At 38.6% G+C, this 19,823-nt stretch overlaps 3 protein-coding genes across 4 annotated transcripts; all 3 read left to right on the top strand.

Moving 5' to 3' along the window:
* Positions 1-1,053: 1,053 nt before the first annotated feature.
* aldoca (aldolase C, fructose-bisphosphate, a) lies at positions 1,054-4,760 on the top strand. Its single transcript, XM_061046636.1, has 9 exons — positions 1,054-1,160; positions 1,931-2,068; positions 2,181-2,392; positions 2,539-2,593; positions 2,678-2,838; positions 2,926-3,009; positions 3,097-3,271; positions 3,361-3,560; positions 3,654-4,760. Exons 2-9 carry the CDS (start codon positions 1,957-1,959, stop codon positions 3,744-3,746), a joined length of 1,092 nt encoding a protein of 363 aa, XP_060902619.1. The 5' UTR covers positions 1,054-1,160; positions 1,931-1,956; the 3' UTR covers positions 3,747-4,760.
* Positions 4,761-5,540: 780 nt separating this feature from the next.
* Positions 5,541-9,082, top strand: srsf1a (serine and arginine rich splicing factor 1a). 2 transcript variants are annotated; one of them, XR_009674179.1, is made up of 5 exons: positions 5,541-5,862; positions 6,458-6,636; positions 7,156-7,328; positions 7,504-8,270; positions 8,664-9,082. XR_009674179.1 is itself a non-coding variant. In XM_061046634.1 (4 exons), the coding sequence occupies exons 1-4, from the start codon at positions 5,675-5,677 to the stop codon at positions 7,699-7,701; spliced, it is 738 nt and encodes a 245-aa protein (XP_060902617.1). In that variant the 5' UTR covers positions 5,541-5,674; the 3' UTR covers positions 7,702-9,082. The 2 variants fall into 2 exon arrangements, 1 of the variants encoding a protein (XP_060902617.1); XM_061046634.1 differs by having other exon boundaries at positions 7,504-9,082.
* Positions 9,083-9,686: 604 nt separating this feature from the next.
* dynll2a (dynein, light chain, LC8-type 2a) lies at positions 9,687-13,313 on the top strand. Its single transcript, XM_061046635.1, has 3 exons — positions 9,687-9,873; positions 10,384-10,537; positions 11,444-13,313. The coding sequence occupies exons 2-3, from the start codon at positions 10,406-10,408 to the stop codon at positions 11,579-11,581; spliced, it is 270 nt and encodes an 89-aa protein (XP_060902618.1). The 5' UTR covers positions 9,687-9,873; positions 10,384-10,405; the 3' UTR covers positions 11,582-13,313.
* The last annotated feature ends 6,510 nt before the right edge of the window (positions 13,314-19,823 follow it).

Genomic DNA, 19,823 nt, shown 5'->3' with positions numbered 1-19,823 from the left:
AAAAAGAAGTATGACCAAATATCCCTCCAGTATTTTCATATCAATATCATTAATCGAGAAGCAGTGAAAAGTATTGTCAGATACCTTCAATTTAGATAACTCACTAAATGAAATACAGTTGTGCCATTATTGATAATGAGAACAATATGAAGGGACAGCAGGCCAAGTGAAGTGTCAAGTGAACACAACATATTTGGTAACTCTTTGACTCTTTTGACATCAGGATTCTAACACAGGCTAACATCACCACCATTAGACAGAAGTTTAGCCCTGATTGGAAGTGTTTCACAATACACTGGAAAGGTGTGAATCAAACAAGATACAATTTTCTTTAGCTTACAGAAAAGCATCAATTGACTTTCCTGTAAATTTAACCAAAAATATGTATTATACAGTCTAAGAATACATCTAAATATCCGTAAGCTATTGGCTAACAGCACATACATGACACATAAAGGGAAAAGAGGAGAACATTCCTTTTTCATAATGTTCAATTAGGAAGCCAGCCTCGTTTTTGGGCTTCATGAGATTCCTATTTCTAAAGAGATGCATCACAGTTTTTACAGTTTAAAGCTAACAAAAGGAAGCCACCAATTGCATGAGTTGCACCTAAGACTGAAGCTCCCCTGTGTATTTAGGTTAAGGACCGAATTACCAGGAGACTGGAAAATTTCCTTAGGGCACGATTAAACTAATTATGACAAAAATAGCTTTCCTTGGGGTATTGTTAAACGCTCAAATTAGGTTACTATAGGGATACGAAGGAGCAGACAGAATACATTAATATTTCACAATTGGCCCGAATATTAAATGGGACCGGAATGGGTAAAATTATACAGTTTGGAGGTAAGACTAATAATAAGGAGGACACAGGTTTTCCATGTTACACCAACACTATAGAAGATGAGTGATTAATTAAAAAGTAACCATATCAGTATGAAATAGAAGCATCCTCAGGACACAAAAAACGATATTTAAATAGAACAATGATTCATTAAAAATTGTTTTATTTATTTGGGACAAAGGTGGGAGTTTGACAAGCACCGCCCAGGGGTGGGGGCGTATGAGGTGTGACATAGTTGGAGCTGGATACAAACCAGAGCTGAGAGAGAGTCCCTGCCAGTGAACATCTCATCAGTGAGACAGACTCATTCAGGCAGGTAAGAACCTTCACCTTCATATTTTTTAATCTAATAAGGTTACATAACTGACTTTAGCTATAGCAAACGTACGATAAATACAAAGTGTCCAGCTATTATCTGTGAACCTGCAGCTTGATGTAAAGAGAACTTTGAAGTGGAAAATTGGTCATTCTTAAACGAGTGTGTAAAGTAGATTTTAGTAGATCATTTGAAATAACTCTAAACTTCACTCCCACTTTTGCAATACATAATGTTTTTGGCTGAATTTACACATCTGTGATTTTGTATTTTCAGATCTGTCATGCAACTGTTTACGACCTCATTTGTCTGTTTTTTTTTTTGTGTGTTATTCTAAACACTTGGATTTCACCCCTGGGAATGACAAAATACTTTGATATCTTTCCTTTAGACTCCTGGTGGTATTTGTTAAATATGAGGGCTTATATCACTTTAACCCAATCAAGCTGGTCTTTTTTATATCTTTGCATCTGCTTAGTTTTGTGGTGTATGTTCATTCAGGCACTTGACGAGGTTCCATGTTTAAGAACTGCATCAGTAGAGCTTATTATTCAGCAGGTTCGGCTTCTACTTGACTGTTGTTACTTACACCCATCAATACACTTAACTGGCTGAACTACCTATTAAGTACCTATTAGGAATGTGAGAGGAAGAGACACTTAGAATATTGATTTAACATATAACGTATGTCTCGTTAAATGTCTTGGATATATAACTGTTCTTTTAAAATGTGAATAATACAATCATAAGGTCACTTTTTCTCTTGCCAGAGGGTGAAGGGAATCAGCCGCTCAGGATGACGCATCACTTTCCTACACTCTCGGAGGCCCAGAAGAGGGAGCTGCATGAGACTGCTCTACGCATAGTTTCTCCAGGGAAGGGCATCCTGGCTGCAGACGAGTCTGTGGGTCTGTAACCATTCCGTTATTTCTTTAAACTATAGAAAAATCTAAGTCATTGATATTCAATGAATAAAGCCCAATAGTTAATAACACCTGGTATGAAATATGTTACCTGCAGGCAGCATGGCTAAGCGGCTTGCACAGGTCGGCGTGGAGAACACAGAGGAGAACCGCAGACAGTTCCGTCAGATTCTTTTCAGTGCAGACGACCGCATCAATGGTTGCATTGGAGGAGTCATATTCTTCCATGAGACGCTGTACCAACACACTGATAACGGTGTTCCCTTTGTAAAAATGATCAGGGACAGGGGCATCATGGTTGGCGTCAAGGTGTGTCCATTTAGTATGAATCTGTATCAACCTGTACTATGTTTTCTAATCACATCCGCATCTGAATATAAATGCTCTGGACAGATTTTACGTTGTGCATACGATTTAGCATGAACTATTTAACTTCTCTATTCCCTGTTCATTAGGTTGACAAAGGTGTTGTGCCCCTTGCAGGAACTTCTGGAGAAACCACCACACAGGGTCAGACTAAAACGACCTCAGATTATGAAGCATGAATGCATATAAAAAGGAAATATATGGAGGGTTTTTCTATCTCTTCCACAGGTCTAGATGGTTTATCAGAACGCTGTGCTCAGTATAAAAAGGATGGAGCCGTCTTTGCAAAGTGGCGCTGTGTCCTCAAAATTAGTGATGCCAATCCATCTAAACTGGGAATCGCCGAAAATGCAAATGTACTTGCACGCTACTCCAGTATTTGCCAACAGGTCAGAACTCAGCACTTAATATTGTATAATGAAATGGCTCTTCTATACATCTTTATACGTCTCATGATCCTGTATTTTCCTGACCAGCATGGCATTGTGCCCATCATAGAGCCTGAGATTTTGCCTGATGGAGATCATGACCTGAAACGCAGCCAGTACATCACTGAGAAAGTGGGTTGCATAAAAGAACAAAAGTCAAACAGAAGAAGATCGATGTAGTTCTCCGGACTCTCTAGTGAAAAGCTCTATGTGTTTCAGGTCCTGTCTGCAGTGTACAAGGCCATGTCGGACCACCATGTGTACCTGGAAGGCACTCTACTCAAACCCAACATGGTCACTGCCGGACACAGCTGCCCCACCAAATACAGCCCAGAGGAGGTCGCTATGGCTACAATCACAGCCTTGCGTCGTACTGTTCCCCCAGCAGTTACAGGTAAGCCAGAGGGCTGTGGTGTCTAGAGATTTTTACAGTTGTGTATGAATTGTGCAGAAATGAAATGAAATATGTTTCTTTACCTGCAGGAGTGGCTTTTCTTTCAGGTGGGCAGAGTGAGGAAGAAGCCTCTGTCCACCTCAATGCCATCAACAACTGCCCTCTAGCCAAACCCTGGATCCTGACGTTCTCCTATGGCCGAGCCCTGCAGGCATCTGCACTTAGATCCTGGAGAGGACACAAAGAGAATGAGAAATCTGCCACAGAGCAGTTCATCAAGAGAGCAGAGGCCAGTCAACCATTTATTTTCTACATATGAATTATTTGATGTGATCCTAGATGTTCCCACCAATAAATGTTTCCTCTTTTGTTTTTTTTACAGGCTAACAGTCTGGCATGTCAGGGGAAATACACTGTTGGCGATCACTACGGCGAGGCTGGCCAGCACGTCTATGGTTCCTGCCATGCATACTGATTAGTTTTAAGATTAGCACCTTTCATGTAGCATTGTGTTCTCCCAGTAGGCTACCACAACAAGAATGAATTGTAATGTAGACAATTAAGGTATTCAAGGATTCAGTCATGATTCTGTTACTTTATGCTCTTGTTCTAGTGACATATCTAAAGCTTTCAACCATTTAATACTTGTGATAAAATAAGCCACATGTCATGTTCTGTATGTAAAATGAACTCTGGTTGTACAAGTGTGTAATGGCAGCACAGTTAATTGTTACTGAATTTTTGCGAACGTATCATATTTGCACAGTGCCAAGGGTTTTGAAGAAAAGCAACTGAAACATAATGGCTGTTGAAAATCCGGAGGAACTTTGGGCCATATTAAAGTTAAGAAGACATATTTTATAACACATTAACCTAGCTTACAGTTAGACAACAGCTAACTTAAGCATTACACCACTTAGTCGATATACTAATATTTTATCTAGGAAGTGGGCCACTTCCATTTCAAGCCACTTCAAGGGGCTTAAACCTTGATAGAATTACACGATTCAATAAAAAGGGTGATCATTTCAGCCCATATAAAGTTAACTAGGAATTTACTTCTGGGTTAAAATAGTGTTAGTTGGAATTTTCTTCTTAGCTAACGTGATGTCAGCTAATACATTAAATACATTAAATGAAGCCAGTAGTCTATATCAAATGCCTGGTTTAATTTAAACTATTGCTTGATGTCCTCCAGATTATCACTGTCAATTGTCTTTAACAGGTTCTCAATAACCAAGAAGCAGAGAAATGGAGGTGACCCATGCACAATCACAATTATTGCAAAAACGATTAGCGTCAAGCTTATTCTCCAAGTGTCTGCTGCACCTGAGTAAAGTCGACACAACGGCAACCCACAACACAATGTGATTTTTATGTTGTTTATGTTTATGTGGTCATTCTGAATAGAAACCTTTAATAGAGTTTTCATTAGAGATGTGAAAATGTTAGCATTAAAACAATAAAATCATTCAGCCTGGTGTGAACATTTTGATGTTATTTTATATACTTGAAATGTAAAGGTTATTATCCTGTTTATCTTATGGAAAATATTCAAACAAGTAATATTTCAGTGACCTATTACAACATACAGTTTATTCCCTGGATATGTAGGATGAAAAAGACTTGATGCTAATCTTCAAATCCTGTAGGCTATTTTTTTTTTTAAGTGTCATATTTAGGCTATAGTTGTAGATTTTCCAGAACAATCTTTTTATTGAAGTAGGCTACCAGCATATTTTACTGTAAATGTTGAATTGACAAAGGTGATTGATAATGAAACTGCAACTGTTAATTCTCATAAATAAAATACCTTAAGAAAATAAACAGACGTAATATGAAAACAGGTGTTATTTTCTTCTTCTCCTTTTTGTCTTTGATGTTCCCCTAATCTGGTGACTATCGTCCAGGAGCACATGCAAAATTATATTTATTTGGTACATTTTCCCTATTTCTTTTTTTTAAATCAAAGATACATGTTATGTTTAATGGACCATCCTCTTTTTTTTTGTATGCGGTTATTACGCAGAAAACATGAACAAAAAGGGTTTGACTGCCACCACTACACCTGCTGAATCGGCGGACTACTTTGTAAGGCGGATTCGTCTAATGGTCAGCTCCGACTGCAGTGTTTCCGGTTTTCATGAACGCCTCAGTGAAGGAGCGCGGTTCCTGGAGAAAAGAGAGGTAGGGGGCGCTTTGCCGGGGGAGTATTTGTCTGCCTACCAAATGTTCTGAGTAAACCGGCGCGTATTTCACTTATTTTGTCTTGGACTTGTCTTGCGACTTGCAGGCACTCGGCGGCTTACTTTCTTGTGTTGCTTAGCCAGTATCAGCCGGTGTCTTGGACAAATAAAAAAAAGCAAAGCGTTAATTTAGGAAGCTAGCGAGCCTTTTGCAGCAATGTCTGGTGTTGTGCGAGGCCCCGCTGGAAACAACGATTGTCGGATATATGTGGGGAATCTTCCTCCTGATATTCGCACAAAAGACGTGGAAGATGTATTCTACAAATACGGGACGATTAGAGACATTGACCTGAAGAACCGGAGAGGAGGGCCACCTTTTGCCTTCATTGAGTTCGAAGACCCCAGGTGAGGTACCAGCTAGCCGCTAGCCTGTTAGGCCGAAATCAGCCCTATTGTGAGGCTCACCAAGTGGCACGCTTGACCCATTACGCGCGGGCTCAGACTACTACCTGGACCTCCAGTGTAACTCGTAAAGAAACGTGTTGTGGCTGCTTATTCGTTAAAATTAGAGGCGTACGTCTGTAGTAGTGGCATGTCTTACTGATTTTTAGAATAACACCAATCTTGTTAATTTCTGCAGTGCGTCCTTAACGGTAACTTATTTCCCTGTGCATAACAAGAACGCCCACTCTGCCGTGTGTCTGCCTGCCTTGTAAATAACAGTATGTTGTGCCACTAGGAACACTACTTGCCATTCTTATTTTGTGTCAATGTGCATCATTCCCCCCCCCCCCCAAAAAAAAAAAAAAAAAATGTCTTGCATTTTTCTGACATTTGTGCAAGCTTGTCTGCAAGACGGATTAGCAACTCTAAAGCAGATCACGCTACCTGCTAACATGGCTGACTGTCCGTGGCTGTATTCTCTCTGTGCGTGTGTTATATGTTACAGCTCATCTGCCTCCATGCGTAAAAGTGTAAAGCGTGCCCTTGTCTGTTCTAGGGATGCAGACGATGCAGTCTATGGGCGTGATGGTTACGACTATGACGGCTACAGACTGCGGGTAGAGTTTCCACGGAGCGGCAGAGGTTCAAGAGGAGGCTTCGGTGGGATCGGTGGAGCTCCCAGAGGCAGATATGGGCCTCCATCCAGACGCTCTGAGTACAGGGTCATTGTGTCAGGTAAGTAAGAAGTCCAGTTAACTATTTATTTGGGTTGTGTGAATGATTGTTTCCCTTGAATACATAATGTGCATCTTCAGAGTATTTGAAATGTACTTTTCTCTGTTAGTTGTGGACCATTTTTAAAGCTGGGCACTTGCACATATAGCATAACATATATCATGTTTTTATTGTAATGTAAAGACTTGTTGACCATTCCTTCATCCATCACATTTAGCTTGAATTTGTGCCAATAATTGATGTTTGTAGAAGTATTTCATTTGGAGATAAAGCTTTTCTTAATTTGTTAATTTACAGTTTGCAGAAGGGCAATGATGTAGGTGGGATATATTACCAGTTGATCTAAATGTACACACAAAAATCCATCTTGTCCTGGTGTTGTCTTATCAGCAATATGTAATGTTACACTATAATACTTGGCTGTTCCTTTAATGCACACTACATAAAATAAATACATGAATGAATAAACTGGATAGTTCACAACTTACCAGCTAATCTAAATTCCACTTTATATTTCAGGGCTCCCGCAGAGTGGCAGCTGGCAGGACCTGAAGGACCACATGCGTGAAGCAGGCGACGTATGCTACGCTGACGTTTTCAGAGATGGAACTGGAGTTGTAGAATTTGTGCGCAAAGAAGACATGACCTATGCCGTCCGAAAGCTGGACAACACCAAATTCCGCTCACATGAGGTATGTGCACTGATTTGATCGAATGTCAATGGATAATGTGTCTTTGCTGTGTAGAGGTGAGTACTTCAGGAAATGCTACATGTTTGCACACCTGGCCCCCTCATTTCCATCAATGGTATTTCCACGTTAGGAAGGATGTTGTCTTTTCAATGTCAAGTTCTCTTGTGTCCGCCAGGGAGAGACCGCTTACATTCGTGTGAAATTAGATGGTCCCCGCAGCCCAAGTTACGGAAGATCACGCTCCAGAAGCCGAGGCAGCCGCAGCAGGAGCCGCAGTCGCAGCGCCAGTCGAAGCCGCAGCAACTCCCGTGGCCGTGGCAGAGGATCTCCCCGCTACTCACCTCGTCACAGCCGCTCTCGCTCCCGTTCCTAAACTCTTTCTACCATTGATGTGTTGCCCTTTTGATGTACTCCCTCCTGTTTTTACCTTTTGAGTTCCTCCAGATGTCACCAAATGATTTTAATTTTTGCATTTCATTGTCCTGATGTCCTTGTGGATGATCTTGGTATGTAGAAGTACCCCCACTCATCCTTTTCCAACGTTCCCCCTACCCCTTTCCAGCTGCTTTGTATGTTTGTTTTCTCCCTCTCTCCTCTTCTCTCTGTCTCAATTTTTTTGCCACCATAGAAATTGTGCTGTGCTGAACTTCAAAAATGTTGAGCTGTTATAACCTGCACTCAATGTTTTTGCAAGTATTGAAAATTGAGTTCTGTTTTGTTAATTTAAAAAAAAAAAAAAAAAGCAGTTTCTATCATTGGATATGTGGGGTGGGCTGGTTGGACACGGAGCCCAATGCTTAACTGTATTTTACCCTTGTGTCTTCCTTTAGACATCAGAAGAGAAGGATTAAAGTGATTTGGAATAAAACGATTGTGGAGCACATTTCATTTGTATGGTCAGGATAGGACATCTTATTGAGGAGCAATCAGGTCGAGGCAATGGTACGCTTCATATTCCATAAATTGAACGTTTTGATAGGACTGCCATATCATGCATGTTTTTAACAAAGCCATATGTGCTATACTTTGTTATATATACCATTTAACATGCTACTCTGGCTTGTGTCAGAATAAGCAGTCCTAGATCAAGTGTTGTGATGTAACTGTAATATCTTTGCTGTCAAATGTAAAAATCTGAATCACTACTTCTGTTGCATAGCTTTCCACTTTGTACTTAAAATGTTTTAACTATAGGGAGTGTTTTTTTTTTTTTTGTGGTTGGCATTTTTTTACTTGATCTGACATGAGTGCTGAAATGGAAAAACAAATTAGGCCCAAAAAGCTTGACATTTTATTCTAACGGTCTGCCTCTGATTTTCTTCCTGGTATTTCAAGGTTTTGATTGGAGGAGTGGCTCAGTGGATCCCAATCCTTGGAGCTGGATGAGTGGATCGATTAGGAAAGGGATAGGCAAGGATGGATGCTCGGAACGGGATCAGTTTTCCAGGATTCAAATGAGTTTGATTACAGAACTAATTAAAAGGATTCCCAGAGCAACTTTTTTTTTCTATTAGGCCCCCGCCCTGCCAACCTTTTAAAGTTTTTCAGTGGTAATGGCTTTATTTTACAAGAAAAACGAAACTGAGGACCAGGAAGTTGGATCAAAGGATGGAGTCGTAGATGCCTGGTATGAAGGAATTAAAAATTGGGGAGGTTGGGAAGGGGTTTTATTTGGGAGTAGTTTGTATGTTTAACTTTGCTTAATCTTACTTTTTCTCTCTTAGCATTTTCAATAAAACACGTTCGAACAAGGACATTTGAGTTTGTTGTTATTTGAAACATCATTGAAACACTTGTGTAAAATACACAGAAAACAACATTTTTGATATGTAGTGAGTCAACACCAGAAGTTACTCCAGGACTATACATATGGATAAGGTCAAGACAGCTGCCTTTGAAGAATAATTTACAACCAAAAACTTCCTTAGAACAGGTGGAAACCTTGAGCAGAACCAGACTTGGTATACAACCATCTGTTGGATCTGGATTGGTCCATTTATTAAACAAAATAATGTATTTCATGACCAAAGCTCTTAAGAGTAATTTAAAAGATACATATTACCTAAAAAGCAATGGAAGAAAAACTGCAGCTATAGCCATAAGAAGACACCAACATGTTTAGTATTGAAATCTCCAGTGTCTTAACAGCTGTGACGCTGATAGATGAAAAAACCCCGAACACAACCAAACGATACCATCCCACTGCCAAGGTCTCGTTTCCTTTTAGCCCACAGTCAGTGGTGTATACTGTGAATGATGCATTGTGGGATGAAATAAGATGCCGGCAGACAGGAGCTGGAGAAAAACGCTTGCAACACACGAGGAGGCTGCGGTTCAGCCAATAGCAGGGCAGCATGCGGCAGAGGGGCGGGGCCCGTTTTGGAGCAGCACAGCAGTGAGCCAACCTACCTACATGCTTATTGTGTAAATCTTTAAAAGCAATTAGCCGCATCTTCCAACCGAACAACCCTTTTTACACTCTGCCTGTGTAAAATACAGGATTTTACTGGAGAAGAGGAGTTTTCGATCGTCTCTGAAAAGGTGCGTTTATGATTTTATATGTGTGAAACAGATTTGACTTGTATGTCTTGACATATTTCAGATTCGAGTTACTCTTCTGTGTGATGATAAGCTTACACTTCATCGGTTTTTTTTAGCGGTATAATATCTATTGACGTAAGTGACAGCAGCCTGAGCAGATAACTAGCTACAAACACTTTGATACTTTCGCTCATCTGATGCAGCAGCTGCTTTCATCTGAAAGTGATTTTGCCAAGTAATTTAACTCCACCTGTATCAAGTTTCGCAGCCAATCTATGCAACGCTCAAGTCATCGTGATGATACGATTTTTTATGTGAATTAACGAGCATTAGGTGAGTTTGTGAATTCATTCAAATGAGAGAAAAATGCGGTGTCAAATGGACAATATCCTGCGTATGATTGATGTTTGCGATGATCCGGCTGGCCTAAACCATCCCCATCATCAACCACGTGCGGTGTTAATTTCCAGTGCAGTACGTCTGAGTGAACGCGCTCCCGTTTCTTTCTCAGCAGTCACCATCGTCATCCTCCAACCATGACTGACAGGAAAGCTGTGATCAAGAACGCAGACATGTCCGAGGACATGCAGCAGGACGCGGTGGACTGTGCCACCCAGGCCATGGAGAAGTACAACATAGAGAAGGACATCGCAGCCTACATCAAGAAGGTGAGGAGGACAGGAAGGGTGCATGGATGGATCCAAGTGCAGCTCTGCGTAAAGCAAACGTCACTGACACATGATCAGCAAATGCAAATCCTTTTTTTTAATTCTGACGTGAATTTTTCCTAAGTTGAGTTTTTTTTTGCCCAGAACAGTAGCCACGTTTTCTTTAATTACTAAGGTCATGACTACAGAAGTCCAACCCCCCCCAATCCTCCCCAAAAGCACTGGGGTTACAGACACAAGTCTCTACATGATGGGCTGAATCAAACAAAGTTTATTTGTATGACGTCTTTCAGGTTATAGGTTGGTGCTCTTCAGGGGGCTTTAAGATAACAATACAGTACAACAGCAAAAGTACAACAACGAAAGTTAAACTTTCTTGAATTTTTAAAAAACAAAGCCTTCAAAGCAGCTAAAAGACATTGAAATTAAACAGATGAAAAATATGTCTAAATCAGGAAATGGTTAATTATCAATAGCCAGTCTAATTTCTGTCCCATGTAATCAATGAAATTGTAGCTCCATCAAATGTATTTGTATTTAACTAGAAACGCACCAAATTCATACGGACTGAAGCAGAAAATATGAGTTAATCAGTCTACCATTTCAGCTTTTTTTAAATTCAAAGTTACCAATTTTTCTTTTGCAGATTTTAAGTTTCTTGACTTTTAGGATATGATGCTGTTTGTGATATCACCCTCAGCCTAACATTAAGGTGTTTTATACTGTCAGTTAAATATAATATGCAGCTTAAATATTTGACCCTTGTCAATCAATGTAATGTAAAAAAGTTGCAGACATAACCTCAAATTCCTTGTTTGTAGCTGTTGGATTTGTAGATTGTTCTCATTGACCCTGGATTTTAATTGTGGTGTTCACTAATAACTGTATTTTTTTCTTATTTTTCAGGAGTTTGATAAGAAGTATAACCCAACCTGGCACTGCATTGTTGGGAGGAACTTTGGCAGCTACGTCACCCACGAGACAAAGCATTTCATTTACTTCTATTTGGGCCAAGTGGCCATCTTGCTCTTCAAGTCTGGCTGAGAAGTTTTCTGATTGGTGTTGAGGAGTTTTTCTCCCTGAACCTAAATTGGAAATGCACTGGTGGCTGATGTCTCCCATACACAAATAACGACATACCATAATGATGCAAAACCGGCCGTGCGCATTTGCATGGACTATACACTATTTAATATGTATGTTACAGTAAGTTTTCTTTTCAGTAGTTGCCGTTTGAATGCAACTGAAGTAGTTTTTGTTTATGCTGTTCAGATTCTCGGTTGTAAAAGATTTCAAAGTGGCCCTTGATTGTACAATAAAGGAAAGCTGTAGAATGTAGTGGCGCATCTGCTTTCCTTCACAAATGGCATCGCCAGCCCTGTTATAAGACTTCGTCTGTCAGTATAGACGGTAAAATCATACAGCAGTTAACACAGTTTAACTATCCATCATCATGATTTTCACATTGATCATGAAAAGAAGTCGGTCAATGGGGCAAAAAAAAGTAGAACGAGATCTGCGAAGGCCATCTTTGGTCTCCAGGAGAACATAAAGCATGAGATCTTTTTTATGACTGGATCTTACTATCAAGAAAATATGTTGGTTGTAGATGCATACGCAAAACCTTTAACTTTGAATATTTGATTTAAAATAATGTCGCCTAACAGATGTGAATTTCAGCAGCCGCTTTCAGAAGAAAAAAAAAAGATGTCACAACATCCAACACGCTTGACATTTTTGGAACCAACACAAGCAGTGCAATTTTTTTTCAAGGATGTTTTAGTTTGTCTTTCCACTGTGAAGGACAATGGACAAAATAAAGCTCACACACACATACACACACACACACTCTCAGACCTTTGCCTGTAATGTAAGAGTAATAACGGTACAGGCTGGTTACCAAAATCTCCTGACTTCTCTTCCTAGATTCTAGTCTAATATCTAGTGTTTTGCATGTTTTGAAGCTTATCATATTTTCTTTAACCATTTGACAAAAACAAAAGCTCATTTTGAATCTAAATAATTTATTTACCGGTATCTTTAGAGTGTATAGATATTGGACTGAGCCTGTGTGGTGTATTGTCACAAAGTGATTTGGATAGAATCATCTGCAGTCTGCTCTACCAAGGCCAGCTACACCCATGTGTTTCAGATGGTTGTGTTGTCTTGTGATACTTTCAAGTTGCATTAACCCACCAACCTTTATTGCAGAATGACTTGTGTACTGCCAGACATGCAGGACAGCAAAGGCGTTCAGAGACAGGACTTCTAAGGAAACGGCTAACGGTTGTATTATTTTTCTAGCGCCCTGATTTGGGGGTTTTCATTTTTGTCGTGTCGATATAGAAACAGATGGTAATGCACAAATTTGGACTCTGAAGAAATGTGTTCTCTGGAAGGGTAAGCTAGAGGAGTTTAGTCAGTGAAACTGGATAAAACTACACATAACTCTCTAAAAACTACTCTAGGTTTTTCTCTACCATAATCCAACTATGGTGAAATGTGTGTCTCTGTGTTAGCATTGATTGAGGAAGTCTTCCTAACTAATGTCAATGTAAACTGAATTGAATATTGTTTTCCTCTGGCATGTATTTTCGCTGTGTATATGTAAGAGCCGTTCCAATGCTGTTAAATTTGCACAAAGTGTGTGCCTGTTGTTGCTCTCAACTGTAACTGGCTTGAGTACAAATGCACTTCATTAAAACTATCCAGTAGGTTGCTACAGAACCAAAATCGTACAAACTCGATTCAATAAAAACTAATTGTTGACTTACTACATTGTGGCCTATCATTTTGTCAATGAGAACATTATTTGATCCCTTGATGTGCAGAAGTTCAATTTAAAACACCAAAAATGACATATTGAAGGAATGAATGAAACCTTTATTGACCCCAGGGGAATTTGCTTTGCACCGAGAGCATAAAACATACGTATCGAAACATGTCATAAACCATACAGGACAGCACATAAAAAAATAAATTAAAACTATAACCAAACAAACATGGAGCTCCAGTGCTGGTCAGCCACAGAGCACATAAGGGTCAGTGCTTTGACATTTTGAATACATGTGTTTTTCATGAATGCATATCAAAGGTGAAGCAAACTTCTTGTGTGGCCAAATTACAAACACAGTTAAAACAAAGACACAGATACTGTAGTAACTATGGTAACTCATTGATTCAGGGTGACACAAATGCACACAACCACATTCGATTTGCCCTGTACAACATCAGGAAGATCAGACCTGACTTGTCAGAACACGCTACACAGCTCCTGGTACAGGCTCTTGTGATATCACGCATCGACTATTGCAACTCTCTACTGGCAGGTCTTCCTACATGCACTATCAAACCCCTGCAGATGATACAAAATGCAGCAGCACGACTTGTCTTCAACCTTCCTAAAAGAGCACATGTCACTCTGCTGTTCATCTCCTTACACTGGCTCCCAGTTACTGCTCGCATCAAATTTAAAACTCTGCTGCTCGCTTACAAAACAGCGACAAAAACGGCTCCTCCTTACTTTACTACTTTACTCATCCAGGTCTACACTCCCTCCAGCCCAATACGCTCTGCCAATGAAAGGCATCTGATCCAACCTTCACAACAGGGTCCTAGGACGCTGACTAGACTCTTCTCCTCTGTTGCTCTCAGGTGGTGGAATGAACTTCCAAACTCCATTCGATCTGCAGAGTCCCTCTGCACCTTTAAGAAAAAGCTAAAGACCCAGCTCTTTCATGAATACCTACTAACTTAATGATGATGGTTTCGATATTATTGATGATGATGATGATGATGGTTGTGACGATTGTTTTTGTTTGATAACGACGACTTATAAGATGGTTTCTATACTGATTAGAGCTCTCAAGAACTGCCGTCAATGTTGTGCTTTGCCTCTGTGCAATGCCTGTCAGCACCTGTGTGTCCAATCGGACTCAAAGCTGATCGTTTGCTCTTACTGACATTGTTCCCTTTTCTCTAGATCCTTGCTTGTGTTGTACTTACTCTCTGATGTACGTCGCTTTGGATAAAAGCGTCTGCTAAGTGAATTGTAGAATTGTAGAATTGTAGAATAATGAAAATAGTTGTTGGATGCAGCTTTCGTCCCTGTAGTTATATACCTCTCAATAGTATCATTGTTGCTGTATTTCTTTAAGTCTTATGATTCTGTTTTAATCCTGAAAGCCCAGACATGGGGCAGGTGTTGTAAATAAGCCACAGCTAGAAACCTGTATGCATGGCTTCTACTATATTTTACATATGAGGCAATGTTCATTACATGTGTCCCTGTTTAATATATGAATAAATAAATACATAATGTACATGTACAATACATGTGAACTCACATTAATACTTTCATGTTAACTGATACACCTCGTATAGCCAATTATATACGCTTAAGAATAGATGGATAATACGAAGACATATTTCCCATTAAGTAAACAAGAGCTTAAGGCTATTAAAAAGGAATAATGCTTTTCTACCATTTCAAAATGAGGCAAGTCTGTAAAGGACCAATATTAATCCATGCAGATTCTACAGTAAATAAAACTATAAACAATCTTATGTAGCTAGAGACACAAACCCATACAGTTCAATAAGATCTGACTTAATGGATAATAAAGAGAACATTCTTTATGTTAATGTTTTAGTGCTTCAAATCTTCAGACCACTCAATACATTTGTTTACTCTGAAACAATTAGGCTCTTGAGGTGTTGTGTGAATAATGTCAGTGGCAACAGCTATGTCAGTTGCTGTACCGTTATGCTGGTTGCAAAACAATGTTTTATACACTGATGCTGCGTTCAAGTCATATCAGAAGTACTAAAAAAACATGTTAATAAAAAAAACAATAAATGTAGTACGGGATTCTGAAATGCTCAGTAATTCTTTACTGGAAACAGCGGCCCTGTTTGAATTCTAACTGTTTTTGACATTATTTTTATGATTCTAAACATGAACAGCAGTGCTATCCCCATAATTAAAAAAATATACATTTTCTAAACATTGTGTACTCAACAAAATTAAAAAAAATATATATATATTTTTTTTTACAGCTGGAGTAGTTTGAAAAATGTGGGCAGTCACTAATTTAACCAAACAGTGTTTTGAAGATGCATTAGAGGAAACATGCATTACTTTCTAATGTATTTTCTTTTTTAATATCTCTCACATGCCAGGCACAAGTGAACTCAATATTAGAGCGGGTAGTCATAAAAACATTTGCACACATGGCCCAAGGCTATAGATGACAGGTCCCCCAGCTCCTTGTTATTTGATTGGTCAGTTTATATTTGCAAATCAGATAGTATGTGTGGGACAACATGAACAAATGTTACTTTTACAGTTCTTAGTCCAAGAGTATGCAGTATAGATCCACAAATGCATACACAAATCACTAAATGGCCAAAGAGTCCTCCTATGTTAAAGGAGATTCAGATGCATAAACAGATCTGCATAATGTTGACCAATTTGTGAATGTGTACAGTAGTTATTAATATCTGTTATTGAAGTTGATTATTTTCCTTGATTAAAAGCTGAACGTGCAAACAAGTCAACAGTTATATTTTAAGTGGGCATCGTAATTGGCTGCCTGTTTACACATGACTTCTGCTTCATTTCTGTTGAGCAAGATCCACAAATGTGTGAAACAATCCATAAATGTGCAGCAAGGGTTTGTTTGCCCTGAGCTCTGGCTTACTGTGGCTCACTCGAGTCTGCCTCACTGGTCACTTGTTGGCATGAATTGAGCAGTCATTTCAATCAAACCTGCTCCCCACAATGTTTATTTCTAAAAAAAAGTACACCACTGTAGATGGATTATTATGACACAATTAGGGACAAAAGCTGTTAAAAATTGGTGACACAAGCTGCTGCTCACACTAGGTATCCCAGGATGCTTTGCGCAGTCAATCAAACACTTGCAAATACACAATAACTGTGTATTTCAAGATCTGTTTATGCATTTGTGGATCTATTAAGACATTTGCAAATATTGTTAATATCGCTATACAAGAGTAAGTAAGAGTGTGGAATCTTTGCGATACAATACATTATTGGTTATAAGCTGACTGATTAATTGCCGCTTGGGCGAGTGGGCGACATTTCAGTTAAATAAAGATAACATAGCCTCAATGGTTGAGGATATTTTGATGTCAAAAATCTGGATAATGAACACCAGTTCAAAGAAGAAGAAGAGGAGTTAATGGACAAGCTGCATTAATACCAAAAGTTTAAGCTACTTCTGTCATTTACTGTGCGCTTCAGGCTAACGTTAGCTGCAGCTGGCAGGCAGCTGTTAGCTAGCAGAAGTGTTACTGTTTATTTAAGTGGAATCTGCTTTGTTAAATCTTTTTTGCTAACAGCTAAATCATTGAGTAAATCCACAGATGTTTTTTGTCGGGCAATGATTTGGATATGAATTATTTGTTGTTGTTGAAAGTGTTTTTTTACATGTTCATTCCTTGATTAGTACAATTTGTACCAATCGTTACAATTCTATACCTTGGATAAATTAATCTAGTTTTTTTTTCTGTAGCAATGCAGAAATAGCTCCCCAAAAACAATTCGCTGGCCCTGCTGGACAGTTCTTTTCTCATTGACAAAAGCAACAACAGTGTCACTGTCAACTGAGTAATGGTTTCAGTTTGCTGAAGTTAAGTAATGTCTGTAAGTGAAAATCTGTAGAAACATGAGCACACAAAGCCAGCAGACCTGAGACAGCAGACAAATTAAAGGACAAGTGACTAATTAATTATTTCTAAAGACAGACTGAGGTCAAAGTGGGTGTAATAAGACACCATGTGGAGTTCACTGCACACTATGACTAAAGAAAAATTCATTTTGCAATTCTCATTTCAACGTTTAGTTTTGGAGCTCGGAGATTATCCAAAAACTCATGGGATTCATTTTCAGCTATTAAGTGAGGCAGGCTGAAATGAATAAGGAAACAAAGACTGTACAGTGTTTAGTAATTTACTGAATCGTGTTTTTTATTTGTATTCACTTACTTTCTAAAAACAAGGTTATCAGAGGCTTTAGTGCTTTTTTCAACCAAGTGTTAGAGATGTTTTACACTCTTGTTTTTTTCCCATGAGTGTCTCCTCAGCCCTACATACAGTACCTGCCTGCTACTCTTTCATACTGTAGCCTCTGGCTGCATTTATCCATCTTCCCACACAAAGCTGTAATTCATGGCTAGAGCATATTCACATAGAGAGCAAAGATAATTGACTGGAAAAAGAAATTAACCCTTGCTGCTGCAAAGTTTGAAATACAGTGTATGGTTAAAACATCATCTTCTATCATTTAAATGTAACAGTTATATAAATGCATCCAAACTGTGAAGAACTGTAAGAAATTATATATTCTCATTTAACCATTTTACTTATTGTATGACTCCAAATAAAATCCAGAACCATATCTAGCTCAATTCTCTTCAGACTGAGACAAACACATCTAATACACTACTTAAAAAGATCTACATATTTTTTACATTTGGTTTATTTTTGGACAGGCTGAATTTCACTAAAACAGACTGTTGTTTTGTCTCAGGCTCCACATCCTCTGAGCTGTTTTTGTGAGTGGCTCTCATTGATGTGGTAAATGTTTGTGCAGATACCTCATAAATTGTAAGATGACCAGTGGGTGGACTTAATACTAGTATAAACAAGGAGGCGAGTGACTCAGACTCAAATACAGGGTTGGGAATAGAAAAATGGGGTCACATGAATAATGTTAATAACAGCAACTGGACTTGTGGTCCAGAATGATATATTGGGTTAATGTTGAAGTTTTTATCGTCTGTTGTGTAATCAATGCGGAATCCCCTAATACATGGAAATCAATGTTCCTGTACACTTTTGACTTCTTAATAATCATGCTGTCTAATGAAAAAGCAGCATTTTACTGTTAAAGTTTGCCTTAGTGAAGCGCAATTTAGCTAGTTATTTATTTATTAGTGTTTTGTGAAACTCTTATTTTGTTGAAATGTTCAGAATGTATAAATAACCACTCTAAAAAAATGATATAGGCTTAAAAATGAAACATAATGAGAGTCAGCTTTCAGACTACTTCACAGAAATTCTTGATATGTACAGTTCAAAGTGTGTAAACACCAAGGCAATGCAGAATATGGAAAGGTATGGATAAGTTATACAAAACATGTGCTAAAAAAACAAATGAGAAGCTTCTACAAGAATGAAGTATATGCGAAGATGTAAGCTTTTTCTTTCTCTCATATCGTAGTATACTGTATATAATTGCATTATAACAGTCAAGCAGTATCACATAAATGTCTTACACACTGAATGATTATAGTTTAGATTATTATATATGTTTTTTTTTTATTCTTTCAAGCTGCATAGTTTTGAACATTTTGACTGGCCAAACAGAAATGTTCTTTGAGATGCACTTCTGCATTTTGACCACAAGAGGGAGACCTAAGTCCTTTTGACGGATTTCTCAGTTTTCTATCCTATTTTGTTTTTGTTAATGACGTCAGTGAAGAAACTGGAGGGATTCAGGATCAAATCTGAACCACGGTTTTGAATTAGAATTTTAGCTCTGGTGAATCATTTCTCTATTGACACTAATAAAAATAATCACAAGCTCGATGACCAGTGAAGAACATAAATAGAACATCAGTATATTTGTTTTTTAATGTTTGTAAACCAATTTCACCTCTTTGTACTTTGTGAAGGTCTTATTTGTGAATGAAAAAAACAACAACAAAAGTAGTAACATTTTAAAAAAATGTAGATTTTTGTGTGTTTAGAAAACCAAAGCCCTCAAATTATACAACAGCCACTAAACCAAACATGAATTGTTGTCACTAGATAGCATGGATGTAAACGTTCATTTGATAAACAGGAAGACAATTGAGGATTAAGAATGAAGAGATTTTTTCTAACACCAATTAGGTTCAGAATAAGAACGTGTCTTCAGTCCACAACTGTGTATGCTCTCATGAGGTGGTCCGTTAAATGGATTTCACAGGTGATATAGCTACAGATATTTTGCTGTGTAAAAAGCTTCTGATTCTCTTTGACTATCACAAAATCATTCCAGTGTTGAGAGTGATGCACAGAATGAAATGCAACAATGAGCTCTGAAGAATAAAATTTCCCTGGCATCCAGTATTCTCCTATTAGAGAGAATTAAAAACAAGACGCCAAATGAATATCCATCCATTTCATCGGAGCGTAAGTGTTTCCCTGTGTATGTTTGCACAGGCTCGTGCTTTGTCCTTGCTCAGGGCATCCAGAGGCGATTTGCTTCATAAAT

The sequence above is a fragment of the Labrus mixtus genome, chromosome 9, assembly GCF_963584025.1.
Source record: "Labrus mixtus chromosome 9, fLabMix1.1, whole genome shotgun sequence".
NCBI lineage: Eukaryota > Metazoa > Chordata > Actinopteri > Labriformes > Labridae > Labrus > Labrus mixtus.
The sequence above is the reverse complement of the archived record's forward strand: the minus strand, read 5'-3'. Positions and strand labels throughout refer to the sequence as shown.